At 40.7% G+C, this 24,262-nt stretch overlaps 1 protein-coding gene across 12 annotated transcripts in view; it reads right to left on the bottom strand.

The window, feature by feature from the left end:
- The window catches only part of Fam13b (family with sequence similarity 13 member B), a 107,873-nt gene that overhangs the window by 75,779 nt on the left and 7,832 nt on the right, over positions 1–24,262 (bottom strand). For 9 of the 12 annotated variants that reach the window (XM_074076940.1, XM_074076946.1, XM_074076945.1 and 6 more), the window contains exons 1-3: positions 16,682–16,821; positions 3,077–3,243; positions 84–275 (exon numbers count right to left, since the gene is read on the bottom strand). In XM_074076940.1, coding sequence (XP_073933041.1) covers positions 84–240 — 157 coding nt within the window. In that variant the 5' untranslated portion in view covers positions 241–275; positions 3,077–3,243; positions 16,682–16,821. Of the gene's footprint in view, positions 1–83; positions 276–3,076; positions 3,244–16,681; positions 16,822–24,262 lie in introns of those variants that run through there. The other 3 variants (XM_074076943.1, XM_074076942.1, XM_074076951.1) reach the window with 2 other exon arrangements.

Below are 24,262 nucleotides of genomic sequence, written 5' to 3'. Positions count from 1 at the left end.
AAAAAATTTTAATCCAAGATCAAAAAGGGTTACGTTGTGTTTATTAAATCAAAAGCTAGCCCTCAAAGTAAGGAAATGTATACCATGTTCCTCAATATAGTCCACAACGTGGCGGACTATGAACGGAACCTCATTGTCTGGATGTCCTCCCTGCTGCAGCTCATCAAGTGGAATTCCAAATATTTTGTTAGCAAGAACGGAGTTGCAGTTACTCAAGGAAGGGGAGGAGCTCTTCCTCATATCTTTTTTGCAGCCAGAAATCAAAGCTGTCTTTTCTGCCAAATGAAAGACAAAAAAAAAAAAAAAAAAAAAAAAAGAACTATAATGATTAACAAATGGCAATATGACTAAATACATTAAAGAAAAATGCTTTATACCTGAATGTGTTCCATCTATTTGAAAATGTTCCAGTTACTAGGCCCATGGTGTATTTTACAAATAAAGTTCAATATACTTATCTAAGCATTTTTTCAACTATGAAATTAGCTTTCTCTTCCCCCTTTCCCCCACAGTACTGGAGTTTGAAATCAGGGCCTCAAGCTTGCTAGGCAGGCACTCTACCACTTGAGTCATGCACCAACCCATTTTTGCCTTCTCTTTTATTTCAGTACTGGAATTTGAACTCAGGGCCTATACCTCAACCCACCTCACCAATCCTTTTTTGTGAAGGGTTTTATCGAGATAGGGTCTTGAGAACTATTTGCGCAGATTAGCTTCAAACCATGATCCAACTGATCTCTGTCTCCTGAATAGCTAGGATTACAAGCGTGAGTCACTGGCTCCTGGCTCCTTTCTTTTTTCTTTTTTTTGGTGGTGGTACTAGGGTTTGAACTCAGGGCTTTGCAGTTGATAGACAGGTGATCCACCTACCTCCAGCTTTAATTATTTTTTCAAATAGGGTCTTACATTTCTTTTTTTTTTTTTTTTTTTTTTTGCTATGCCTCCCACATAGCTGGTATGACAGAAGTGTACAACATTCAGCTTATTGATTGAGATGCGGACTGGGTAACTTTTTATTGATTGATTGGCCTGGAATGGCCTCAAACCAAGATCTTCCCAATCTCTGCCTTCTGAGTCCCAGGGATTACAGTCGTGAGCCATTGTGCCCAGTCATGATATTAGTTCCGAATGTTCTCTTTAGTGTTTGCATATTTAACAACAATGGCAAAACTGGCCAATCTAAATTTAGTAAGTAACATTAATGTCCCCAAAATAATTAAGTGTCAAATGTGATCCCAATAAGACCTTTACTGACCAAGCTTATTAATGACAAAGTTTGTAAAAAGCCAAACCCATCTTTGGACTCTGCTATGTATGAACTTCACCTAAACCCTCAATTCATAAATACTCAAACAGGAGAGAATCACTTTTTATAAAGTGATGGGCTTTTTATAAAGTGATGGGCTTTTTTTTGAGGTAAGATCTCAATGCGTAGCCCAGGCTGGCTTCAAACTCAAAACGCTCCTGCCTCAGTCTCCAAACACTGGGATCATAGGTATGCACTATCATACTGGCAATTTTTTTCCTTTTTTTGATTTTTTTTCTTTATTCATTTATTCATATGTGCATACATTGTTTGGGCCATTTCTCCCTTTTCTTTTGAATAATTATGAAACAACAATATTGATAAAAAGACTTCCTCACTGAACTGAAAAAAAGGTTCAAGGTCAGCCTAAGGTACATTCATAGTGAGTTCCAGGTCAACCTGAGCTACATAGAAAGACCTTGTCTCAAAAAAAAAAAACAAAAGACAAAAACAAAAAAGTCCAGAAGAAATAGTTAGCTTAACTTTGTAAGAATTTGGATCAGTAAAGAAGAAGTAGGAGAGGACCAGGTATAGTAGAACATACCTACAATCCCAGCTACTAGGAAGGCAGAGATCAGGAGGATCACAGTTCAATGCTGGCCTGGGCAAAAAGTTAGGGGACCGCATCTTAACCAGGAAAACTACCATCTCAACCAACAAGCTGGGCATGGTGGAACCAAGCATGGTGGTACACCTGTGATCCCACAACTGGAAGGCATAGGTGTAGGAGGATCATAGTTTGAGGCCAAGAAACCCTCTCTGAAAAATAACTAAAGCAAAAAATGGCTGGGGGGCATGGTTTAAGTAGAGCTCATGCCCCAGAGTTCAAACCTCAGCACCACAACCCTGCCCAAAAAAAAAGAATAGGAGGAAATAATGCCTCAGATGACTATCTCTGATATCTGAAGCATTAGAAAATAAGAAATCCCAAGAAAAATTCATTCTCTACATCTATTACTTTGAGGTGGGCACAGGTGGCTCATGCTTATAATTCTAGCTACTTATAATGAGACTGTGAAGCACTCTAGACAAAAAAAGTTTGCAAGACCCCATCTCAACAGAAAAAAGTAAGCACTCACCTGTCATCCCAGCAATGGTGGGAAGCATAAAACAGTAGAATCACAGAACAGTCTGGCCTGGGCAAAAAACAAGACCCTATGTCCAAAATAACCAGGGCAAAAAGGGCTAGATGGCTCATACAGTAGGATGCCTGCCTAGTAAGCACAAGGCCACGAGTTCAAACCCCAGTACCACACACACATACACACACGCATGTGCACACACATGCACAAGTGAACACACACATAAAAAAACTATTATTTTGTATTGGGAAGGAGTATCTTTAAAAGGAAGAAAAACTCAAAAAAAGATGAACAAGACACAACCAACTACAGATCACAAAGACAAATCTCAAGATTCTAAATTTTGAAGGAAAAAAAAAAAAAGAGGCCCATTGGATCAACTGTATACTCCCTGGATTTGGATCAAGAGTGTCACAACATGACTAGGAAGCAAACCAGCCAATTACAGGAACAGTAGAAATTAACTTAAGGAAAAGAAAATGCCATAAATTTACATGGTCAAGCAACAGCCTTTCTTTGACACACCTGTTTCCAGCTAATAACTCTAAAACCTTCAAGTTAATAATCAAGTAACAGCTACAAGAATAAATGATAGTAAAAAAAACAAGGGAAAAAAAGAACAGCTACAAGGGTCAAAATCTGACAATCTGTGGATTTACAAAGAACAGGTACCATTTTGAAAACTTACCTCTGAGTACTTAAACACCTAAGTTTAAAAAACGGCTTCTGCACCAGCTACCCTCACTGAGCAAGCATTCATTTGTCATTTATGGCTGTTTGAGATTATGGCAGAAGATCAGCCTGTAGTTCCTCATTGAAGAAACGCAGAACTTGATCAGTACTTCAGCAGTTAATCTAGGAAAAAAAACAATTATTTAAATTTCCCACAACACCTTTAACTGTGGGGGAAAAAACAGAGTAAACAGTGAAGTTCTTTTAGGAGTTTACCTATTCTGAATGGCATTCTTGGGCCTGAAAAATCTATAATCTATTAAAAGGCAAAGGTGGGGGGGTGAAGGAAGGAGATAAGGGGAAGGAGAGGGAGGGAGAAATTTCATGGGAGAATCTTTGACAAGGATTACACCATTCTAATGATTCATTTTCCTCAATGGAAGCTTCATTTGCACACAAAACACCCTACCCCACCCCATTCTGAGGATCAAAGAATCAATAGAACAATGGCTGTCTGAGCTTTCTGGTTTTAAGGAGCAATAGCACATGCTGGAAGAAAGAACAGAATCAAAAAGGCTTGGATTCAAATACTAACCCCACCATTTTATAGATAAGTAACTCCAAACAACTTCCATGTCTCTATGCTTAGGTTTCCCTGTATAAAGTTAAATTACCTAACAGATGTTACATTTAACTAAGATAATGTATTCAAGTAGTAGACAGGGAGTCTCTTCTGTCCTCTGCAAAATACTAAAAGACCAGCAAATGGAGCCAGGTGTAATAGCTTATCCTGTAACTCCAGCACTTGGGGGGGCTAAGGCAAAAAAGATCACAAATTTGAGGTCAACCTGGGCTACAAAGTGAGTGTTGGCAATAATGGCACTGATAAACCACAGGTTTCAGTTCTTACTGCATGCACCCTTAAGCTTCTGTTTCCCAGGGTCACGGTCCTGCCCCAAGTCTAGCTTGAATTCTCCTTCTGCCCCAACCTCCAATCGGCATGAACCATAAGATCCTAACCAATCAGATCATGCCGAGTCTCACTGAGAGGTATTTAAGCCCCTCCCCCCTTCCCCCTCCCCCTCCCTCTCCCTCCCCCAGCTCTCTCCCTCTCCCACAGAGCAATAAACAATCTCTTGGCCAGATCACTCCTCTCCACGTGGTCACTTTTGGGGCCTACAGTGAGACCCTGTCTCAAAAAACAAAAACAAAAAGGGGGGTGAGGACAAAACAGCAAATAGGCTGAGGAGGAAAAAACTTGTTGGGCAGTATATTTAATATTAGATCTCATCATCCTCTGTAAATTCTAGCAACAGATTTTTTAACATTTTTAAATAAACTCATTGGTAAAATACACTGTAATACTTTGCCCAAGCTCCAGGTAAGCAGAAGAGTGGGACTGTTGACAGCAAAATGGTGTTTTTAGAAGACCTTGGTTCTTTCGTTCCAGCATGGAAGAATCCAAGCAGAATGTGTGGGTGTAAATGGGATTTATTAAAAGTTAGGAAAGGAAATACAAAGGGAGTGCAGGTGGCAGAACAGCGTGCTTTTCCTCTTCAGGTGCTTTTAAAACCTACACTAACTCATGGGAGGGCAGACCCAGGAGATTCCCACCCTATAAATGAATAAGTGGGGAGGGGTATGGGTGGTTCCCAGCCAGGTGAGGGTGGTCTAGACCATCCCCAGGCAACCTACATGAGCCCCTAACTTTTCCTACTTCTAGCCTACCTCAGGATCATTTAATAGGATTTTCAAAAAAGTTCTATTAGTAAAATATACTTTGCTGAGGAACATCAAAACCTGAGAGAAGGAAACCAATTTCCACAACAAATCTTATTTCTTTTTTGGGGGACAGGGAAGGTGGGATTTGAACTCAGGGCTTGGCGGTTGCAAATCAGGTGTCCTACTACTTGATTATACCCCCTAGTAGATTTTGCTCTGGTTATTTTGGAGATGGGATCTTGCAAAATATTGCCCAGTCTGGCTTTGACCCTCAATTCTCTAGGATTACAGGCATGAGCCATTGACAAGTCTTTCAGTAGTTGATTACTTCCAAAACATCCTAAAAAGCTTGCTAAAACATGTACTTCATCTATTTATCTAAAAAAAAAAAAACCTTCAAAATTGACTTATATTAAAGATCCTTTAGAGAAGTTATCTCTAAAGATAAAAAAATTTACCTTAAAAGTCAAGTTACATTAAGTCAGGTTAGTACCCTGATAACATAAAGGAGGATTTTCCTTGGTATCCAATGAAGACTCATCAGACAATTCTGTCACCTGAGGGTATAGCTCAGTGGTAAAGTACACACTTAGAATGTTGGAAGCCTTGGGTTCAATTCCACACACACGAAAAAAAAAAAAGATTTTGCTGAAGGCAAGTCGTATACATCACTAAAATGGCTACTATCTCATCTTGTGTCCTCTACTAGACAACTTGAAAAGCATTATCTTTCCTGTGGCAATGCTGAATAGGAATCTATGAACACATCAGGCAAAATTCATTCTCACTACTAGAAAAACAACCAATGGCAAAAATCGTTCAGATGATGAGTTTCTCTCCTTAAGAGCATCAATGATAATAATGAACCCAGCAAACATTAAGCGAGCAGTTATTATGCTCCAAGCAGTTCCATGCAATTTTCAAGTATTGAGAATGCAATACTGTAACCTTTATAAGATACTGCAGAGACGTTCTCCAAGTTATAGAGTCTGCCCAGCTAATAAGAGTTAGAGGCAGAAGTTGAACCCAAAGAACATAACTCCCAAAGTCTATGCTCTTCAGGGCTAGAGGTCTAGCTCAGTAATAGAGTGTTTACTCAGGATACAAAGACTCTAGATTCATCTCCAGTACCACCCCCCAAAAAAGTCCTAGCTCTCCATCACTTACTATTTGCCCATGTAAATTCTTACAATTTACAGTATCATAGAATCTCATAATCTCAAGATGGCCATAAAGTCTTAAATACATTACTTAGGAGTGCACTTACTCCTAGCTTACTAACGAACAAGTGCTTTAGGAGAACAAGCCTGTTCTCCAAAGCACACCAACTAATTATTCATTTGAGACTTCTACCTACAATACACTACTAGAGGCATGGCTCAAGTTGTAGATCATCTGCCTAGTAAGCAGAAAGCCCTGAGTTCAAACCTCAGTGTTGCCAGAAATAAATAGCATTTATATTCCCATCCCACAAAATAAAGAACCCTAACTAAAAAATCTCTCTGTGTGCGAATGCATCCATGCTTAGAGAGCATCACGTAACATAGAGTACACTGCTAAGACCACTAGGACCAGAGAATGGCCCAAAATAACATTTCTAAACACCACAAAAATATTTTTGACATTATTTAAACTTGTTTCCCATCGTTTTCCACAGCTTAAGTCATGTAAATATTGCTTTCACACTCTACTGGGTTGAATGATGTCCCCCCAAATTTTGAGGCCACCCAGAACCTCAGAATTGTCTTTATTTGGAAGTAAGGGCAAATTAGTGAAAGATTTCAAAATGAAATCATCCTAGACTTGGGGCAGGTCCCAAATTCAATGACAGGTGTCCTTTTAAGACAACAGAACACACAGAGAGGCCATGTGAAAACAAAGACAGAAACTGAGTTATACCAAAGGCAAGAAATGCCAGGAACCATCAGAAGCTGAGGAAAGGATTCTTCCCTTAGAATGGCCCCACCAACACCTTGATTTTAGACTAAGCCTCCTGAACTGTGAGAGAAAATTGCCTACTATTTTAGAGTCATCCCATTTTTACTGATTCATCACGGGAGCCTAAAAAACTAATGCTACATTCTAAACTACATTATTCGCCAGGTATGGTGGTACATGCTGCAATTTCAGCACTCAGGAAACTGAGGCAAGAGAATCTTAAGGTCAAGGAACCTTACTAAAATCCTATTTCAAAAAATAAAAAAAATGGCCAGGCGCCAGTGGCTCACACCTGTAATCCTAGCTACTCAGGAGGCAGAGATCAGGAGGATCGCAGTTCAAAGCCAGCCTGGGCTAATAGTTCATTAGCCCCTATCTCAAAAAAACACATCACAAAATAGGGCTGGTAGAGTGGCTGAAGGTGCAGGTCCTGAGTTCAAGCCCCAGTACTGCAAAGAAAAAATTTTTTTTAACGTAACAACAAAAGAAAAAAATGTTTTTCTTTTTTTGTGGTAATACTGAGGGTAGGATTTAGGACCTAGCACTTGCCAGGCAAGCGATCTACCAACTTAAGCTATGTCTCCAGCCCTTTTTGCTTTAGTTATTTTTGGGATAAGGTCTGTTGGGGTTTTTATGTTTAGGGCTGGCATAGACTTCAATTCTCCTATTTATGCTACACATCAACTTTTTGCCATTGGCCTCAAAACACAATCCTCTCAACCTCTCAATCTCCACCTCCTAAGTAGCTAGGTTTATAAGTGTGAGCTACTGTACCCAACCTAAAAAAGAAAATATTTTAAAAGTACATTATTAAATTCAAGGGCCAGAAGTATGATTCAAGTGGTAGTGTGCCTAATTACCCTAGTATCAAAACAATAAATAAATAAATGAAAACATAAGTGTACTTTAAATTCTCAAAAAAAAAAAAGGAGGACGATAGGGGAAGAAAAGTTGGGGGTGCACCTCAGTGGCAGAATGTGTGACTAGTGCGCACGAAGCCCTGAATCCACAGCAAACCAACCCCCACAAAAAAAAAAAAAAGGCAAAGAAATGTCCTGGAAATAGGATCAATACAATGCAAAGAAAGCAATTTCTTTTCTTTTTCACAACAGGGTCAATGTTGCCCAGACTCAAGCGATCCTCAGAGCTCAACCTCCCAAGTATCCAGGACTACAGGAGTGTTCCACTATGACCAGCTAAGAAAGCAATTAAATAAAAGACTTGACACAAGAGAATGTGTAGACTTTCAAAATAATCAGAGATTTCCAAAAGCATAATGTTACTATAAATCAAAACAGTAAAATGATTTTTAAAAAGTGACAGCGTCCTTGCATGGGGATATCACAAGGAATAGGAAATCGTGTTCAATCGTGCATTGTGTACTTCATGAGACAAGTGATAAGAATATACTAATAATAATCAATAAAACTAGGTGATAGGCACATTCAGGAGAGTATATCTTCACCTAAGTTCTGCTACAGCTTGGAGGTACTTTGCCTTCAGGTCAATTTACATATTCATACACAGTGTAGCAACGAACATACTTGGGGGGGTGGGAGAAATAGGGTTGGAACTCAGTGCCTTGTGCTTGCTGGCAAGTACTCTACCACTTAAGCCATGCCCCACAGCCCTTTTTGCTTTATTTATATTTTTAGATAAGGTCCTGCTTTTACCCTGCTGGCCTTACACTGCATTCCTCCTACCTCCCTCTGCTTCCTAAGTAGTTAGGCTTGAAGATGTGTACCAACCAACATTGTCAGCTTGTTTTTTAAGAGATGGTGGCAGAGGGGCATCTAACTAACTGTTTTTGCACACGTGGACCTGAAACTGCTACCCTCCTATTCTCCCTCCTGAGTAGCTAGGATTACAGGTGTGAACCACCACACATGGCTCAAAACACCTTTTTTTGATAGTGAGGAATCTTTTATGAAATAAAATCAGTAATGAGGGTCTTTTCAAGGGAGTACAACACCATCATCAATACTATGGAGTATAACAGCAGATAGTATTAACTGAGCTCTTACAATATGACAGCAACTTTTATCTTTCCTGTTTTGTTTTACAGTGCAGGGAACTGAACTCAGGATCTTAAGAATGCTAGGCAAGTATATTACCCAGGCCTTCCAGTAACTATTTTGGGGAATTTAAATTATATCAAATCCTTTAGTTCTTACAACATCACTATGAAGGCAGAGCATTTCATTATATCCATTTCACTGACAAGAAAACTAAAATGCATAGAGAACTTACTATTCCATGTCATTATAGTGGTAGGTAGTGGTGGCTACGCACAGAATGTGAACTGAACATTTTAAAGTGGTGAATGCTATCATGTATAAATTATACTTTAATAAACCTGAAAAATCAAAAAAGAAATCATAAAATAAATGCACGGCATCACTTTAAAAGATTAACAATTCATTTAGGTGTGATCACCCATCATCTTCTCCCCTTCTAATGGTATCCTAATAAATCTTTGCTTTCTCCTTTAAAAAAAAAATTTAACTGTAAACATTTTATAATAGCATCTGACATTTTTAAAATATACTTTTTATACCAGGTGTGGTGGTGCATTCATATAATCCCAGCACTGAGAAGGCTGAGGAGAATCTCAAGATTGAGACCAGCCTGGGCTACACAGTAAAACCCTAACTTACTTTTCTACCACAAGAAAAAAATGTTTTTAAACCATTATTTCAAGAATCTGAATACCATAAATAAAACAATTAAAATTGTATCAATTTTATACACAAGTACAAAGTTTTCTCAAAGAAATTTCACAAAACATCATCATAGGAGCATTAGAGATGTGCAATAAAGTTGTATCATTTTACAAGTAAGGCAACTTGTGGTAAGAACTGCATGTGCAAAAGATAAGTTGTCATTTTATGTAAGTTCTACATTCAAATGGAATAAAAAGGAACAGAACTTACTTTCACCTAAAATGCTGTGACAAAATAGGATGCAATTCACACAAAAAGGTTTAAAAGAACAGCTAGGGGCATGACTCAAGTGGTAGTCTGCTTAGCAAGCACAAGGCCCTGAGTTCAAACCCTAGTACTGCCAGAAAAAAAAAAAATTACGAAATGTTTTCAGTGAAATGTTAAAAAAAAAAAAAGAATAGATGATAAACCTTGAGAACAGAGATTTAAGTTTGTAGACTATTGGTATGTCTGACTTAACCACAACTAAAGGAAATAAATTTATCCCTGCCCTATACATTCAGCTTTTCACTCAGCCAGTCTCTAAAAAGCACTGTAGTTCATTCTAACTGAACAAGGATGATAGTACAAAAGTTGCCAATATGCTCAATCAGTAGTTTCTTCCTAGCCTGAGAAGCTGATAAAAGCATAAGTTATCTGAGACACTTAATAGAGAGGCTGAACAAATGTCTTAAAAGCACATAAATTTATCTGTTAATAAATTTAAAAGCCACCCACTGTGGTGGCTCAAACCTGTAATCCCAGCTGAAGAGGCTGGGAAAGGAGGATGGCCAAGTTTGAGGCCTCCCTGGGCTACACAGGGAGACCCTGTTTCAAAAAACACTTGTTTTTCAAAAGTTCATAGATATTGCTTAGATTAGGAAAGCATAAACTCATTTGATTATTAAATTCACATTTACTTTGTTGTTAATTAATTTATACCATGTACAAATAATACAGAATTTTAGGCCACAGGCTAGTGGCTCATATCTATAATCCTGGCCACTTAAAATGTGCAGATCCAAGGCCAGCCAGGGCAAATCCAAAATTACCAGAGCAAAACTGAATGGAGGTATGGTTCTTTGCTTTGAAAGTACAAATCCCTGAGTTCAAACCCCAGTCCCACCACCACCACCACCAAAAAAAAAAAAAAAGAATTCTTTTTGTATATTTAGGACTAGATTTTTTTTTTTTATTAATGTGGGGTCTATTATTCAAAAGTTTGAAAATTTCTCTGCCTTAAAAACCCTGCGGGCTGGTGATATATAGCTCCGTAATACAGAAGGCCCTGGTTTCTATGGGATGGGAGGGGTAAGAAAGCTCCAGTATCACACACAAAAGAAGTAATAATGACAATAAGAGAAAGTTTACACTATTTCTTACAACAAAGAGAAAATATTGGTATCCTTTACCCTAAGGACTTGTTCCTCTGTATTTTAACATACTGCTTAAGGGAATAATGCTCCATGGTAATTCCACAAAACTAGAATGAACAATGTATCAGAATCAAACAGATTTCATAGGATTATAGCTGCCAAAACATGGTACTAGTTACAACATATATTTCACAAATTGTAACACTAAATATAAAGCATTTCAGCCAGGCACCAGTGGCTCACACCTATAATCCTAGCTACTCAGGAGGCAGAGATCCGGAGAATCACATTTCAAAGCCAGACCAGGAAAATTTTCTTGAAACCCTATCTCAAAAAAACCCATCACAAAAAAGGACTGGTGGAGTGGCTCAAAGTGTAGGCCCTGAGTTTAAGCCCCAGTAGCACCAAAAAAAAAGATAAATCTATTGGAAAAGTCCTAGCTAATTTTGAGAAACACTCAAAAGGGTTTCATGACCTCAGTTAATTATTTTCTAACCTCCAACCATAATTTCAAACTATTTAAGTCAAAAGTAACAAAAATCACATATGAGGATAAAATCCTCTGCACCTAAATCTTCACATCTACCTTCCTAACTGATGTCCTTAACACTAAAATCTAATCTTCAATCTCCTGAACAAAATTTCTCAATCTTTTCCCACTGCTCAAAGCTCTGGATCCAAATCTTTAGGTTAGAAAAAAAATTATGAGCATGTGTCCCCATGCACCCATGGGTATTTCTAAAATAGGGATATGAATGATATACTAATACATTACACACATAATAAATGCACATAAAAGTAACATTTTAAGAAATTTAAGAATAAACAAACATCAATTTTAGTATTATATACACTCACTTAATAGTTCATACTGACCATCCAAAGTATCACCACCTCACTTTTGAGACCAGAGGCCTACAATACCTCCAACTTCAGTTGAATATCACAATCAAGACTTACCAGAATGATGGGAGATGGGCCTTAAAAAGATGACTAGCTTTTTTTTTTTTTTTTTGAGTTAGTCTTCCTATGCAACCCAGGCTAGCCTTGAACTGCACTCTTCTGCCTCCCTTTCCCAAGTGCTGGAATTATACGAATATTAAACCTGGGGCCAGGTGCCAGTGGCTCAACCTGTAATCCTAGTTACTTGGGAGGCTAAGATCCATAGGACAAAGGTTCGAGGCCAGCCTGGGTAAATAGTTTATGAGACCCCCCCTATCTCCAAAATAATCAAGCTGGTGGTAGAGAACCTGCCTAGCAAGCATGAGGTCCTGAGTTCAAATCCCAGTACGGCCAAAAACAAAAAAACCCTCAGTACAGCAAAATAACCAGAGCAAAATGGACTGGAGGCATAGCTCAGGTAGTAGAGCACCTGCTTTGCAAGAGCAAAGGCCTGGGTTCAAACCAGGTGGGTTTGGTGGGTCTAGGGGTTTGAACTCAGGACTTGCACTTGCTAGTCAAGCACTCCATCACTCTGAGCCACTCATTCCTCCGGCCCCAAATGTTCTTTTTGCACAGGCTTGTATAAAAACTGCTCTGAAAAAAAGGAAACTGACACATAAAAAAAAGCACTGACCCAATGTGCACGAGGACCTAGGTTCAATCCTCAGTACCATTAAAAAAAAAAAAAAGCAATGATCAGTATATATTTTTTTAATCTATCCTCCCTACTAAATTGTGAATTCCAAGCAAAAAAAATGCAAAAACAAGTCTTCACTTTTGTCTGTGCAATTCTGAACACTAACCAACAGCAGAATCCAGATATTTGAATTGATGTTATCTTTCCAGTACTTTCCAGTTCACTACCCAACTGAATCCACCAACCATCTCTGTGAGTTAAAACAGATTACCATTCCCTTCCTCAAAAGGTGAACCAAAAGCTCAGAGGGCTGAAGAAACTGCTTCAGTGTCACAGAGGGACTAGACCTCTAAGTAGGCTATCTTTTAGATGGATGCCTGTTCTAGACAATAACTATAGTTCTCACTGAATTTTTTTAAATTTCATTGAAATGTATGGGTCACCCATATGTAATTCACATTTATTTAATACACCATGTGAATGAGTTGGTGCATTAAAATAGCATTTATTATACTTCATTCCAAATATCTTTCATTATTTCCATTTCCAGTCAAAGTCAACTACTCACAGATTAACCTACTGCCTCTCTTGGGAAAGCCCAATCCCTCTCTAGCTTGGAAAACACAACTATGGTCAAGTTCATATGCACATACCATACTTCCTTTTTCTGTAACAAGTAACCCCCTCCTACACTTTATAAACAAAGAAAAGCTCTTCCAGAAGCTTATACTCATTGATGAAAGTAGGATCTTCTTTCAATGGGAGTACATTTTTAATACTGACACACTGGAAACGGGGATTTTTTTATTTTTTCAGTACTAGGGTTTGAACTCAGGGCCTTTACCTTGAGCCACTCCAGCAGCCCTTTTTTGTGATGGGTTTTTCAAGATGGGGGTCTCACAGACTATTTGCCCACGCTGGCTTCAAACCACTACCCTTCTGATCTCTGCCTCCTGAGCAGCTAGGATTACAGGAATAAGCCACCAGAACCTGGCTGGAGTTCCTGATACTGATACAAGTTTAGTTGAGACCTAAATATAGTCAAACTAACTGAAAACCTTTTTTGCAGATATAAAATCAGTCTCTTCACTGTAAGACAGAAATCTTTAAAAAAATTGTTAAGGCCGGGCGCCAGTGGCTCATGCCTGTAATCCTAGCTACTCAGGAGGCAGAGATCAGGAGGATTGCAGTTCGAAGCCAGCCTGGGCAAATAGTTCACAAGACCCTATTTCAAAAAAACACATCACAAAAAAGGGCTGGTAGAGTGGATGAAGGTGCAGGCCCTGAGCTAAAACCCCAGTACCACAAAAAATAAATAAATAAATAAAAATTTCAGTATTTCATTCATTTTCAGAAAAGTTAGATTTTCAAATAAAAAAATTAACCCATGTAGAAAATAACTTTAAAAGAACTAGCTACATCTACAACTTCACAATGAAATACATAATTCAAAAATGGACAAAGGACCTGAATAGACATTTCTCCAAAGATATACAAGCACAGGAAAAGATGCCTATCCTTTAATGAAATGCAAATCAAAACCAATGAGCTACAAGTTCATAACTATTCCTATAGCTATTGTCAAACAAACCAACAACAACAGAAAAGTAACTGTTGGCAAGGATGTGGAGAACTTGGAACCCTTATGCAATGCTGGTGGAAATAAAAAAATGGTTCAGCTACTTTGGAAAATGGTATGGCCTCAAAATATTAAACATAAAATTACCATATGACCCAGCAATTCCACTTCTAGATATATACCCAAAACAATTGAAAGCAGAGGCTTCAAAAGTTTTACAGCCATACTCACAGCATTATTCACAGTAACCAAAAGATAAAAACAATTGACATAAAAAAAAAATTGACATATACATCAACACATGCTGTATAAATAAAATGTGGTGTATCCATACAATGGAATATTATTCAACCTTATAAAAGGAAATTTTAATACACACTAAAAACAAGAATAAACCTGGACTGGAACTGTAGCTCAATGGAACACTGCTTAGCATGCCCAGCACCGAAACAAAACAAAATGAACCCTGAAAACACGCGAAGAGAAATAGTCAGACACCAGACACAAGGGGATAAGTATTACATGATTCCACCTACATTAGGTACTTAGACAAGACAAATTCACAGAAAACGAAAGTAGAATAGACGTTATGAAAGGCTGGGGCAAAGAGGAAATTAAGAGTTGTCTAATGGTTAGAGTTTCTATATGAAAAATTTCTGGAAACAAGCTGGGGTGCCAGTAGCTCAGACTTGTAATGCAAGCTACTTGGGAGACTGAGTTCCAGAGGATCACAGTCAAGACCAGCCCGGGGAAATAGTTCAAAAGACCCCCCATCTCCAAAATAACCAGAGCAAAATGGACTGGGGGGGTTGGCTCAAGCAGTACAGCACCTGCTTTTCAAGCACAAAACCCTAGTTCAAATCCTAGTGTCACCCCAAAAATAAAAAATGGGGGGATATCAATGGTAGAAAGTTTGCCTAGCATATATCAGACACTGAGTTTGACCCCAGCATCCAAAAAAAAAAAAGTAATTTGTATAGTAATTTATACTATTATAGCCCCCAGCTTTAAAATTAGTGTACAATGGAGGAGCCGGGCAAAGATGGATTGAGGTTATTAGTAAATGATAATAACAAAAGTGGTTTTGCCGGGTGCCAGTGGCTCATGCCTGTAATCCTAGCTACTCAGGAGGCAGGGATCAGGAGGATCGCGGTTTGAAGCCAGCCTTGGTAAACAGTTCGAGAGACTCCATCTCGAAAATACCTAACACAAAAAGGACTGCTGGAGTGGCTCAAATTGTAGGTCCTGAGTTCAAGCCCGTGTACCGCAAAAAAAAAAAAAAAAAAAAAAAGTGGTTGTAATTATATTGGTGGGAAATACTGATAAGTCACTGTATTCATTTCAGCCATTTTCTGTACTAAAACAACATTCTAACAAAGCACAATGTAACAATTATTTCACTCAATGAAAAATGTTATGCCACTGGGATAAAGCCCTTCTACATACTCCAAGAACTTAAGCTGTGTTCACACAGATGCCTAATTGGTAAAACAACTAAACTGGAGAAACATATTGCCCTAATTTGGAAAGAAACACAGATCAAGAAAGTAAGAGGAAGGTCTGTAGGTATGGTTCAAGCGGTAGAGAGCTAGCCTAATAAGTGCGAAGCTCTGGGTTCAAACCCCAGCCTCCTCAAAAAAACAAAAATATTAACCAGTTCGTTCAATTCCATTCAACAAGTATTCAGTAAGTGGTTCAGTACCCAGTGGCGTGAGAAAACCAGGCCAAAAAGTATTTCAAGGTTACAAAAAATGACAGTTAAAGACAAGGCTTTACATTAATCCAACCACAGAAAGTCAAATAATGCAAAACTATCATTCAATGTCGGCCTCCATAAGCAAGCGCATCCCAGTTAACGTTAACAGCCTCCAATTCTGTGTCCGGATGCCATTTTTAGTTTAGTTCCTCCAAAGTATGGTAAATGCTCAACCTTCTGCACTCATTACATGGCGTAACGAAGAATGAATGAAATTACGTAATTATTTTTCTAAGTCTGGTTTTAACTGATTACAAACAACAACAAAAAAGAGGTTAACAATTCCCACTGGGCAAGTGTGCCAACTGATTCAATTTCCTACAACCTTATCTAGGAAACCAGGCACCCTACCTGAAACTTAATGCCCTACAAAGGGACCCCTCTAGCTCAGGCAGAGTGCATTGCAGATGAGGCTCCGCTGCACCAACAGCCCAATTTTGGCTACATTCTCTGAGCGATTTAAGGAAGTCAGCAACCTCATCTCACGTGACCTCAAAAAGGGGCGCAGTTGAGCCCGGAATAAACCACACTCTTTTTATTTTTTTTTCGGCATCGACTTGGCCGCCCAGGATGAAGGAAGTGAGCGCGGAGGTGGCGCAGGCCCGTGGACAGGCAAGGCTAGCAAACAAACGCCGGGCGCTGTGCCTCCTGCTTTGCGGGATCTGGGAGGCGAGGCAGGAGCACGCCCGCTCACGCGCACTGCAGCGGCTGAAAAATCGAAGCCTGCCACACCCCCCGGCAGCCTGGCACGGCCTCATCCTCCTCCTTTACCACCAGAAAGAAGGCCTTCTCCACCCAAGGCCCACCTACAGGGCTGTGCCCCTGGTCCCCCGCACTCCTAAACGCAAAGCCCTGGAGCGGTGCGAGTGGAACCCGGAGCTGGGGAGTGACAGAGGGGGCAGGGCGGCGGCGGCCGTGGCGACCGTGCCCCGCGCATGCGCAGGTCGGAGTACCCGCCCGTTTACCCACCGTTGGAACCACGAAGCCCAGTTCCCTGGCCTCGGCCGCTTCTCCAGGACCTGCGGCGAAGGAAACAAGGCGAGAACTGAGGCTCCAAGTGGCTTCGCGACCGACGAGTTTCTTCCTGAGGCGGCTGCTGGCGGGAGATTGAAGCTAAGGCTGTGGCACGGGGCCAGCCCGGTAGCGACCCCCGGATTCCCCGGTGGTGGCAGCGGCAAAAACGCGAAGAAAAGGGGGCGGGAACGGCGATGGAGGCAGCGGCTGAGGCGCAGAGCCTCCCTAACGGAGAGCGGGAGGAGAGAGAAGGGCGGAGGGCGGGAGGTGAGGGGCGGGCGGGGGCCGGAGCGGACGTGACGTCTGTGGGAGGGGCGGGCGCGCTGCTTGGAGCCCCACCCCACACACATCCCATCCCCCACACCCCCACCCCCACTCTCACCCCCACCCCCGGCCAGGGCTCTGCAGTCTGCTAGCTGGAACACCGCGGTGATTTTCCCACGCTATAATTGGGCTCGCAAGTTAGGGTGCCTGGAGCCAGGCGGCGGCCGGAGGGAGGTGTCTAGAGGTCCCGAGTTTGGGGAGGTTGGGAAGGAGAAAGAGAAGACTGGGGAGGGAACGTAGGAGGTATAAAGTGAAAATCAGGAAGACTGAGCCGCGCCTGGTCTCTGCCGAAAGGGCCACCCCCGAACCCCCAGCCGGAGGCCACCCTTATCAGGGTGAAGATAAAGAGTCAGGAGGCTGGCGGGCAGGCCTAAGTGTTGACTCACGTTCCGATTCCTAGCGAAGTGGGGAAGTTGGGGACTGCAGGACTGAACTTGCGTCCTGCCTTCCCCACTGTTCTCCTTCACCCTAAGGACCTGACCTGGACTCCAGAGATTATAAAGCTATGGTGGAAGTCGATAGACCCCATGCTCTCAACTGGAACCACCCAGACCAACCCTGCAGCTCCCTAACGTTTAGACCGGTGTAAATAGACCGCCCATCTCTTTTTTGCTTTAGTCTGTTGAAAAGCTTTGAGGACCTCCGCTGAGGAAAATGCAGGATTCAGCTTTTGGATTCCCTCAGGGCGGATGGATCTAGACCTGCACAAAGAACCACCACAATTCAATTGTCCCCTACCTGCCTGAGTCAATAACCTGGAAAATGTAAAACAAGAATCCTCATAGAACTTGGGACAAGATTTATAAAAAAAAAAAAAAAAAAAAATTATAAAATAAAAAAAAGTCACCCTATAAGATGATCTGTAAATGTGTTACGGAGACCAGGGTGGCTCCCAAATTTCATCGGAGAGACAAAAATCATCTGTAACAAGTGTCATAGTCCCAGGTGAGCTGTCATAACTGAAGGGTGGGGCCCACAAAGAGTCTAGAACCACAGAACGTGAATAAGAATTTTTGATGGGGCTCCCACTGTCCAAGAAAGAGGTGACTCATTCTAATGATCAAGACCAAACAACCATTACCAGGGCAACTAAAAATCCTAGTTCAGGGCTGAGGTGGGAGCACTCCGTCAGTACCACAACAAAAAGTCAATTCATACTTATTCAACTGACTTATTGAGCACTTTCTACATTTTGGCCTTTTTCTTTTTTGTGGCTTTGGGAATTGAATCCAAAGCCTTGCTCTCAATCACTCTACCACTTGAGCTATGCCCCCAACTCTTTGGTTTTTATTTTGTTTTTGAGATAGGGTCTTGATAACTATACCCGGCCCTAGCCTCCCAAGTAGTTACAGTTACTGGCATGCATCACCATACCTAGCTGTTCCAGCCTCTTAGGACCCATCAACAAATAAGATCCCTGCCTTCAGGGAATTATATCCTAGCAAACTTAGATTCTGTATATCCTTTATGAACAAGAAAGGCTAGGCTCTTAATCGATAACTGACAAGTAGCCTTTCCATCACTCAATCTCTCAAAACGCCCAGAATGAAGTGATTGTCCAAGGCACATGAGTGAGACTAGTTATACTAGCTATACAGTCTGTCAAATTGAGAGCATGATTTATAAATCCATTTCTGTTTACTGGGTTGAACTATGAGGTTGCTTTATCCAAATTAGTTTTTCAGAGCCTGATTAAAGTTGAGTGAAGTGAAATGTAAATTTGTGAATCTGCCAAACTGAGGATCAGACAAAGCCTGGTTTCACAGCAGCCCAATCAAGTTGTCATTTTCGCATTTAGTCTTGTATCTCTCTTTGAACATCTTAAATAAAAGTTTTACCTGTGGTTCCATGTTTGGAGAGTAGGGGCTATATGATTGCTTCAAAAGCTTAATCACAAGCAAGAAAAATCCTAAATTAGTAAATCCTCCTGAGCTTCCCCACTTATGCAACACAGGCCCTTGTTGACATAACTGACTATGATAGGTACTTTTTATAAAACCCAACATGTAAGCTCCCAAAGGACAGAGACTTCCTTGCATCTATATGACATGGTCCCAAAATACGGGTTCTTAAGAAACAAGTGAATTAACTCAATGACCATTTTCCCCTTGTAATACTCTAGAACATGTTCTTGGAAAATATATTTTCTAGATCCTACTTGATAATATAGAATCAATACATTCAACATACACAGCTCATGGATAATAATTTTTTTAAAAACTTGCCATCCCTTTAAATCTGCACGATGGGAATAAATCCATCATGCACCTTATTGAAAACTCAAGCAAGTTCTGTGAGTTCTGTCTTACACTTAGAAATAGTCCTGTAGTCACCACCACATACCAGTGGCTCATACCGGTAATCCTAGCTACTTGGGAGGCTGAGATCAGGATGGTCAAGGTTTGAGGCCAATCAGTGCAAATACTTCGCAAGACCCCATTTCCAAATAACCAGAGCAAAATGAACTGGAGGTGTGACTCAAGTGGTAGAGCACCTGCTTTGCAAGCACTGAAGCCCTGAGTTCAAACCCCAGTCCTACCAAAAAAAAAAAAAAAAAGTCCTGTGGCAATTGAATCATGAAGATTGAAACTTTTTCCCTCTTCTACAGTTGAAGACAGCTTGCTTCTACAGCTTGCTCTGGAGAGGGGAATATAGTCTCTAACCCTACCTAGTCTTTCTCCTTTCTTTCCCATCTTACTAACCAGAACCAAAGGGAGGCAGAGAGAGGAAAGGAAAAGAGAACAGGAAAGTTTTTAGCTTTTTCTTCAATACAATGAGTTAACACTTCCTGGGCTTAGTAGATGTCTATAGCTGACTTTTCTGATGTGCACTTTTATGTTTACTTCAGAGACCACCATCCCCCTCCTCTGGTGGTTTCTTACTCATAATTCCCTTGATCTGAGCAGAAGCACTCTATTCTGCAAGTTTTACTCCCTCTTTCAGCCCATACAAATCTGGTGGCCCACCTCCAACTACTTGTTTATTGAAGACTGTTCAGCTGGTGGAGTGGCTCAAGTGGTAGAGTGCCTACCTAGCAAGCATAAGGCCCTGAGTGCAAACCCCAGTACTGCGAAAAAAAAGATGAGGAAGCTTTCAATACCCTGTTTGGCCAATGGAGTGGCTCAAGTGGTAGAGCACCTGATTCACGACCACGAGGCCCTAAGTTCAAGCCACAGTACTGCAAAAAAAAAAAAGAAGAAAAGAAAGATTGTTCATCTCTAAGGGGCCCTGTCAGATAGGATCTAAGATAACTCTCACGCTGGGCCCTTTGCAAATGATCCCAAGTCACCCCTTATTGTTGTACAAGGTCATGGTCTTGTTCTTCATATCCTCCATGTGGATCTGTGTGTGTATTTATTTTCAGTTTTCCAGCAGGTGGCAGTAAAATGTTTTGTCCAAATTAACATGACTAATTAATATTAATATAGTAGATGGAGGTGAAGTGTCTTTTTCCTGATGGTGCTGTTAGGCTAGTGGCAACTTTGTACAGCTGGCACAAGGTTCATGGGAATTTCACATGAATTTATTGCCTACACCTGGGATTATAGGCCAATCTCAGTGCAGATTTAGCATTCCTCTGCTGTACTACTTAAATAGCTGTCAGCTCTAGGAATCAGACAAGTCAACTATGCCCCTAACAACAGACACATCTCAAGTTCTCTGAGTAGATTTTTGGGTAGGTTTTTTTTTGTTTCATTTTTTTGGTTTTTTTGAGGCACTGAAGTTTGAACTCAGAGCCTCACACTTGTTAGGCAGGTGCCCTTACCACTTGAGCCACTCCACCAGCCCTTTTTGGTGATAGGTTTTTTTTGAGATAAGGTCTCAAGACTGTTTGCTGGGGCTGGCTTTGACCTGTGATCCTCCTGATTGATCTCTGCCTCCTGAGTAGCTAGGATTACAGGCATGGGAGCCACCAGCACAGCCTTTCTCTGAGTAGTTTTGAAGCAGCCCCTCACCCACCCTCCTCCAACTCTAGAAGCAGGGAGGAATCTCCTCTGGTAAGAATGACAACATACCAGCAGCAGTCTTCAAAGAAACCCACCTCAATAATTCTTACTTGATCTCAAACTAACTTAGTATTTAGAGTTATCTTCCTGATTTTGTCAAAATCCTATGGAATTTCTAGAGAAGGGTCCATCTCAGAACTCACTTTAGTGAGATTGTGTGGGAGGGGGACGAGCATTGGGTTGTAACATCTTGACACTTCATTTAAAACAATATTTCTTGCCAGCCGGTGGTTCATGCCTGTAATTCTAGCTACTCAGGAGGCAGATCGGGAGGATCGCAGTTCAAAGCCAGCCTGGGGAAATAGTTTTTGAGACCCTGTCTCAAAAAAAAAATCACAAAAATAGGGCTGGTGGAGTGGCTTGAGGTGAACACCCTGAGTTCAAGCCCCAGTACTGCAAAAAAAAAAAAACAGTAGTTCTCAACCAGGATGAGTTTGAGGTGGTATCTGGAGATATTGTTGGTTGTTAAAACTGGACAGGTATTAGTGGCAATAAGGATGCTACTAAACATCCTACATTGCATAGGACATCCTCCACAACAAAGAAAATTCTCTGGATGAAATTGTGACTTCTGATTGTAACAAATAGAATTACAACTTGGCAGTCATAAAGAGAATGCCTCAAAATTCCTGCACTTTTTCTTATTTTTTCTTAAAAATGCTTTATCTATAGGTAAATATATTTTAATATATTACTAGCATCAAAAACAGCATTTCAGATAGCTATTTGACCTGAATGAAAAGTGACTGGTATAGACCAAGACCAAGCCTCTGCGTTTCTAAGAATCCTTCTAAGCTAGGCTAGGCCAGGAAAATTATTCCTTGTGGTAGGATTTTCCAGTTGTTTCTTTGCAGGATGACTTTCAGCCCAGGAAAACAACCATTTTATCCAACTACTCTGAGCTTTATGTGTCCCAGAAGTAAAGGTCAAGTCACCAAAGAAGGAGTTTTTCTTTGCAATCCAGACCATGTCCTAGTTACCTGAGGGACCACAGCAATGCACTGCCTCCCCAGGGTCACCAGTGTCAACTGGGAAGAGACTTGAAGTAACACTGTATTTCTGTTGTCACTCTAAAACTTATGCCCTCATTATTCACAGAGAATGCAAATTATTTTCCCCCTCCTTTGCATTCATTTGATTGAATTCAGTTCTTCCAGATATAGCAGATGTTGAGCCCTTCTCCTACAATGAATAAGAAAACTGATCTTAGACACTTAGAAATTGCTTTGGCTAAAGCCAGGCACTGGTGGCTCATGCCTATAATCCTAGCTACTCAGGAGGCAGAGATCAGGAGGATTGTGGTTTGAAGCTAGCCCAGGCAAATAGTTCCCGAGACCCTATCTTGAAAAAAATCCATCACAAAAAAGGGCTGGTGGAGTGACTGAAGGTGTAGGCCCTGAGTTCAAGTCCCAGTACTGCAAAAAAAAAAAAAGAAAAAGAAATTGCTTTGGCTGAAAAGCACTGACTCATCACTTGGGCCTGCCAATGACCAAAGTGAAACTAAAAGCAGGATAAAAGCTTGGCATCCCTGCCTCCATTTTACATGTCTCCTTTACTCAGTCTCTCTCTCCTACAGTCACCTTGGAATCCAGAAAGGACAGGAGTGATGGATAAACATCTGTGACAAAAAGTCAAAACTCCCCGCCCCCCATCCCACAATAATGAATTCCTTATCATGACCAGATTGCTAGCTTTGAGTTAGGACAACTATAACAACTTCTCCAGAACCCCTGATAAAAATCAACCAGATCTCACTCCACACTTTGCCTGGGACTGCTTAATCACATGTACCTCTCACCCTTGCCCTAGTTATTCCTCTGTTTAAACCTAAAGCTCATATCTACACCATGAAGAGGGACTGAAATGCCTACCCTGCTTTGTTTCTTCCTGTGGTGTGCAGGGCCATGTTATAAATTTCCTTTCTCCACCCACAGAGTGGGAGAAAATATTTGCCAGCTACACATCAGACAAAGGACTGATAACCAGAATCTATAGGGAACTTAAAAAACTAAATTCTCCCAAAACTAATGAACAATAAAGAAATGGGCAAGTGAACTAAACAGAACTTTCTCAAAAGAAGAAATTCACATGGCCAAAAAACACATGAAAAAAAGCTCACCATCTCTAGCAATAAAGAAAATGCAAATTAAAACCATGCTAAGATTCCACCTCACCCCTGTTAGAATAGCCATCATTAGCAACACCACCAACAACAGGTGTTGGTGAGGATTTGGGGAAAAAGGAACCCTCTTACACTGTTGGTGGGAATGTAAACTAGTACAACCACTCTGGAAAAAAATTTGGAGGCTGCTTAAAAAGCTAAACATTGATCTACCATTTGATCCAGCAATACCACTCTTGGGGATATACCTAAAAAACTATGACACAGGTTACTCCAGAGGCACCTGCACAACCATGTTTATTGCAGCACTATTCACAATAGCCAAGTTATGGAAACAGCCAAGATGCCCCACTACTGACGAATGGATCAAGAAAATGTGGTATCTATACACAATGGAATTTTATGCAGCGATGAAGAACGAAATGTTATCATTCGCTGGTAAATGGATGGAATTGGAGAACATCATTCTGAGTGAGGTTAGCCTGGCCCAAAAGACCAAAAATCATATGTTCTCCCTCATATGCGGACATTAGATCAAGGGCAAACACAACAAGGGGATTGGACTTTGAGTACATGATAAAAGCGAGAGCACACAAGGGAGGGGTGAGGATAGGTAAGACACCTAAAAAATTAGCTAGCATTTGTTGCCCTCAACACAGAGAAACTAAAGCAGATACCTTAAAAGCAACTGAGGCCAACAGGAGAAGGGGACCAGGAACTAGAGAAAAGGTTAGATCAAAAAGAATTAACCTAGAAGGTAACACACATGCATAGGAAATTAATGTGAGTCAACTCCCTGAATAGCTAGCCTTATCTCAACTAGCAAAAACCCTTGTTCCTTCCTATTATTGCCTATACTCTCTCTTCCACAAAATTAGAGATAAGGGCAAAATAGTTTCTGCCGGGTATTGAGGGGGTGGGGAGGAGAAGGAGGGGGCGGAGTGGGTGGTAAGGGAGGGGGTGGGGGCAGGGGGGAGAAATGACCCAAGTATTGTATGCACATATGAATAATAAAATAATAAAAATTAAAAAAAAAACAATCTCGTCTCTGACCAAGGTTATTTGAGTACTAAAATATGGGTT

Source organism: Castor canadensis, chromosome 6 (assembly GCF_047511655.1).
Source record: "Castor canadensis chromosome 6, mCasCan1.hap1v2, whole genome shotgun sequence".
In the NCBI taxonomy this organism is placed as follows: Eukaryota; Metazoa; Chordata; class Mammalia; order Rodentia; family Castoridae; genus Castor; species Castor canadensis.
The sequence above is the reverse complement of the archived record's forward strand: the minus strand, read 5'-3'. Positions and strand labels throughout refer to the sequence as shown.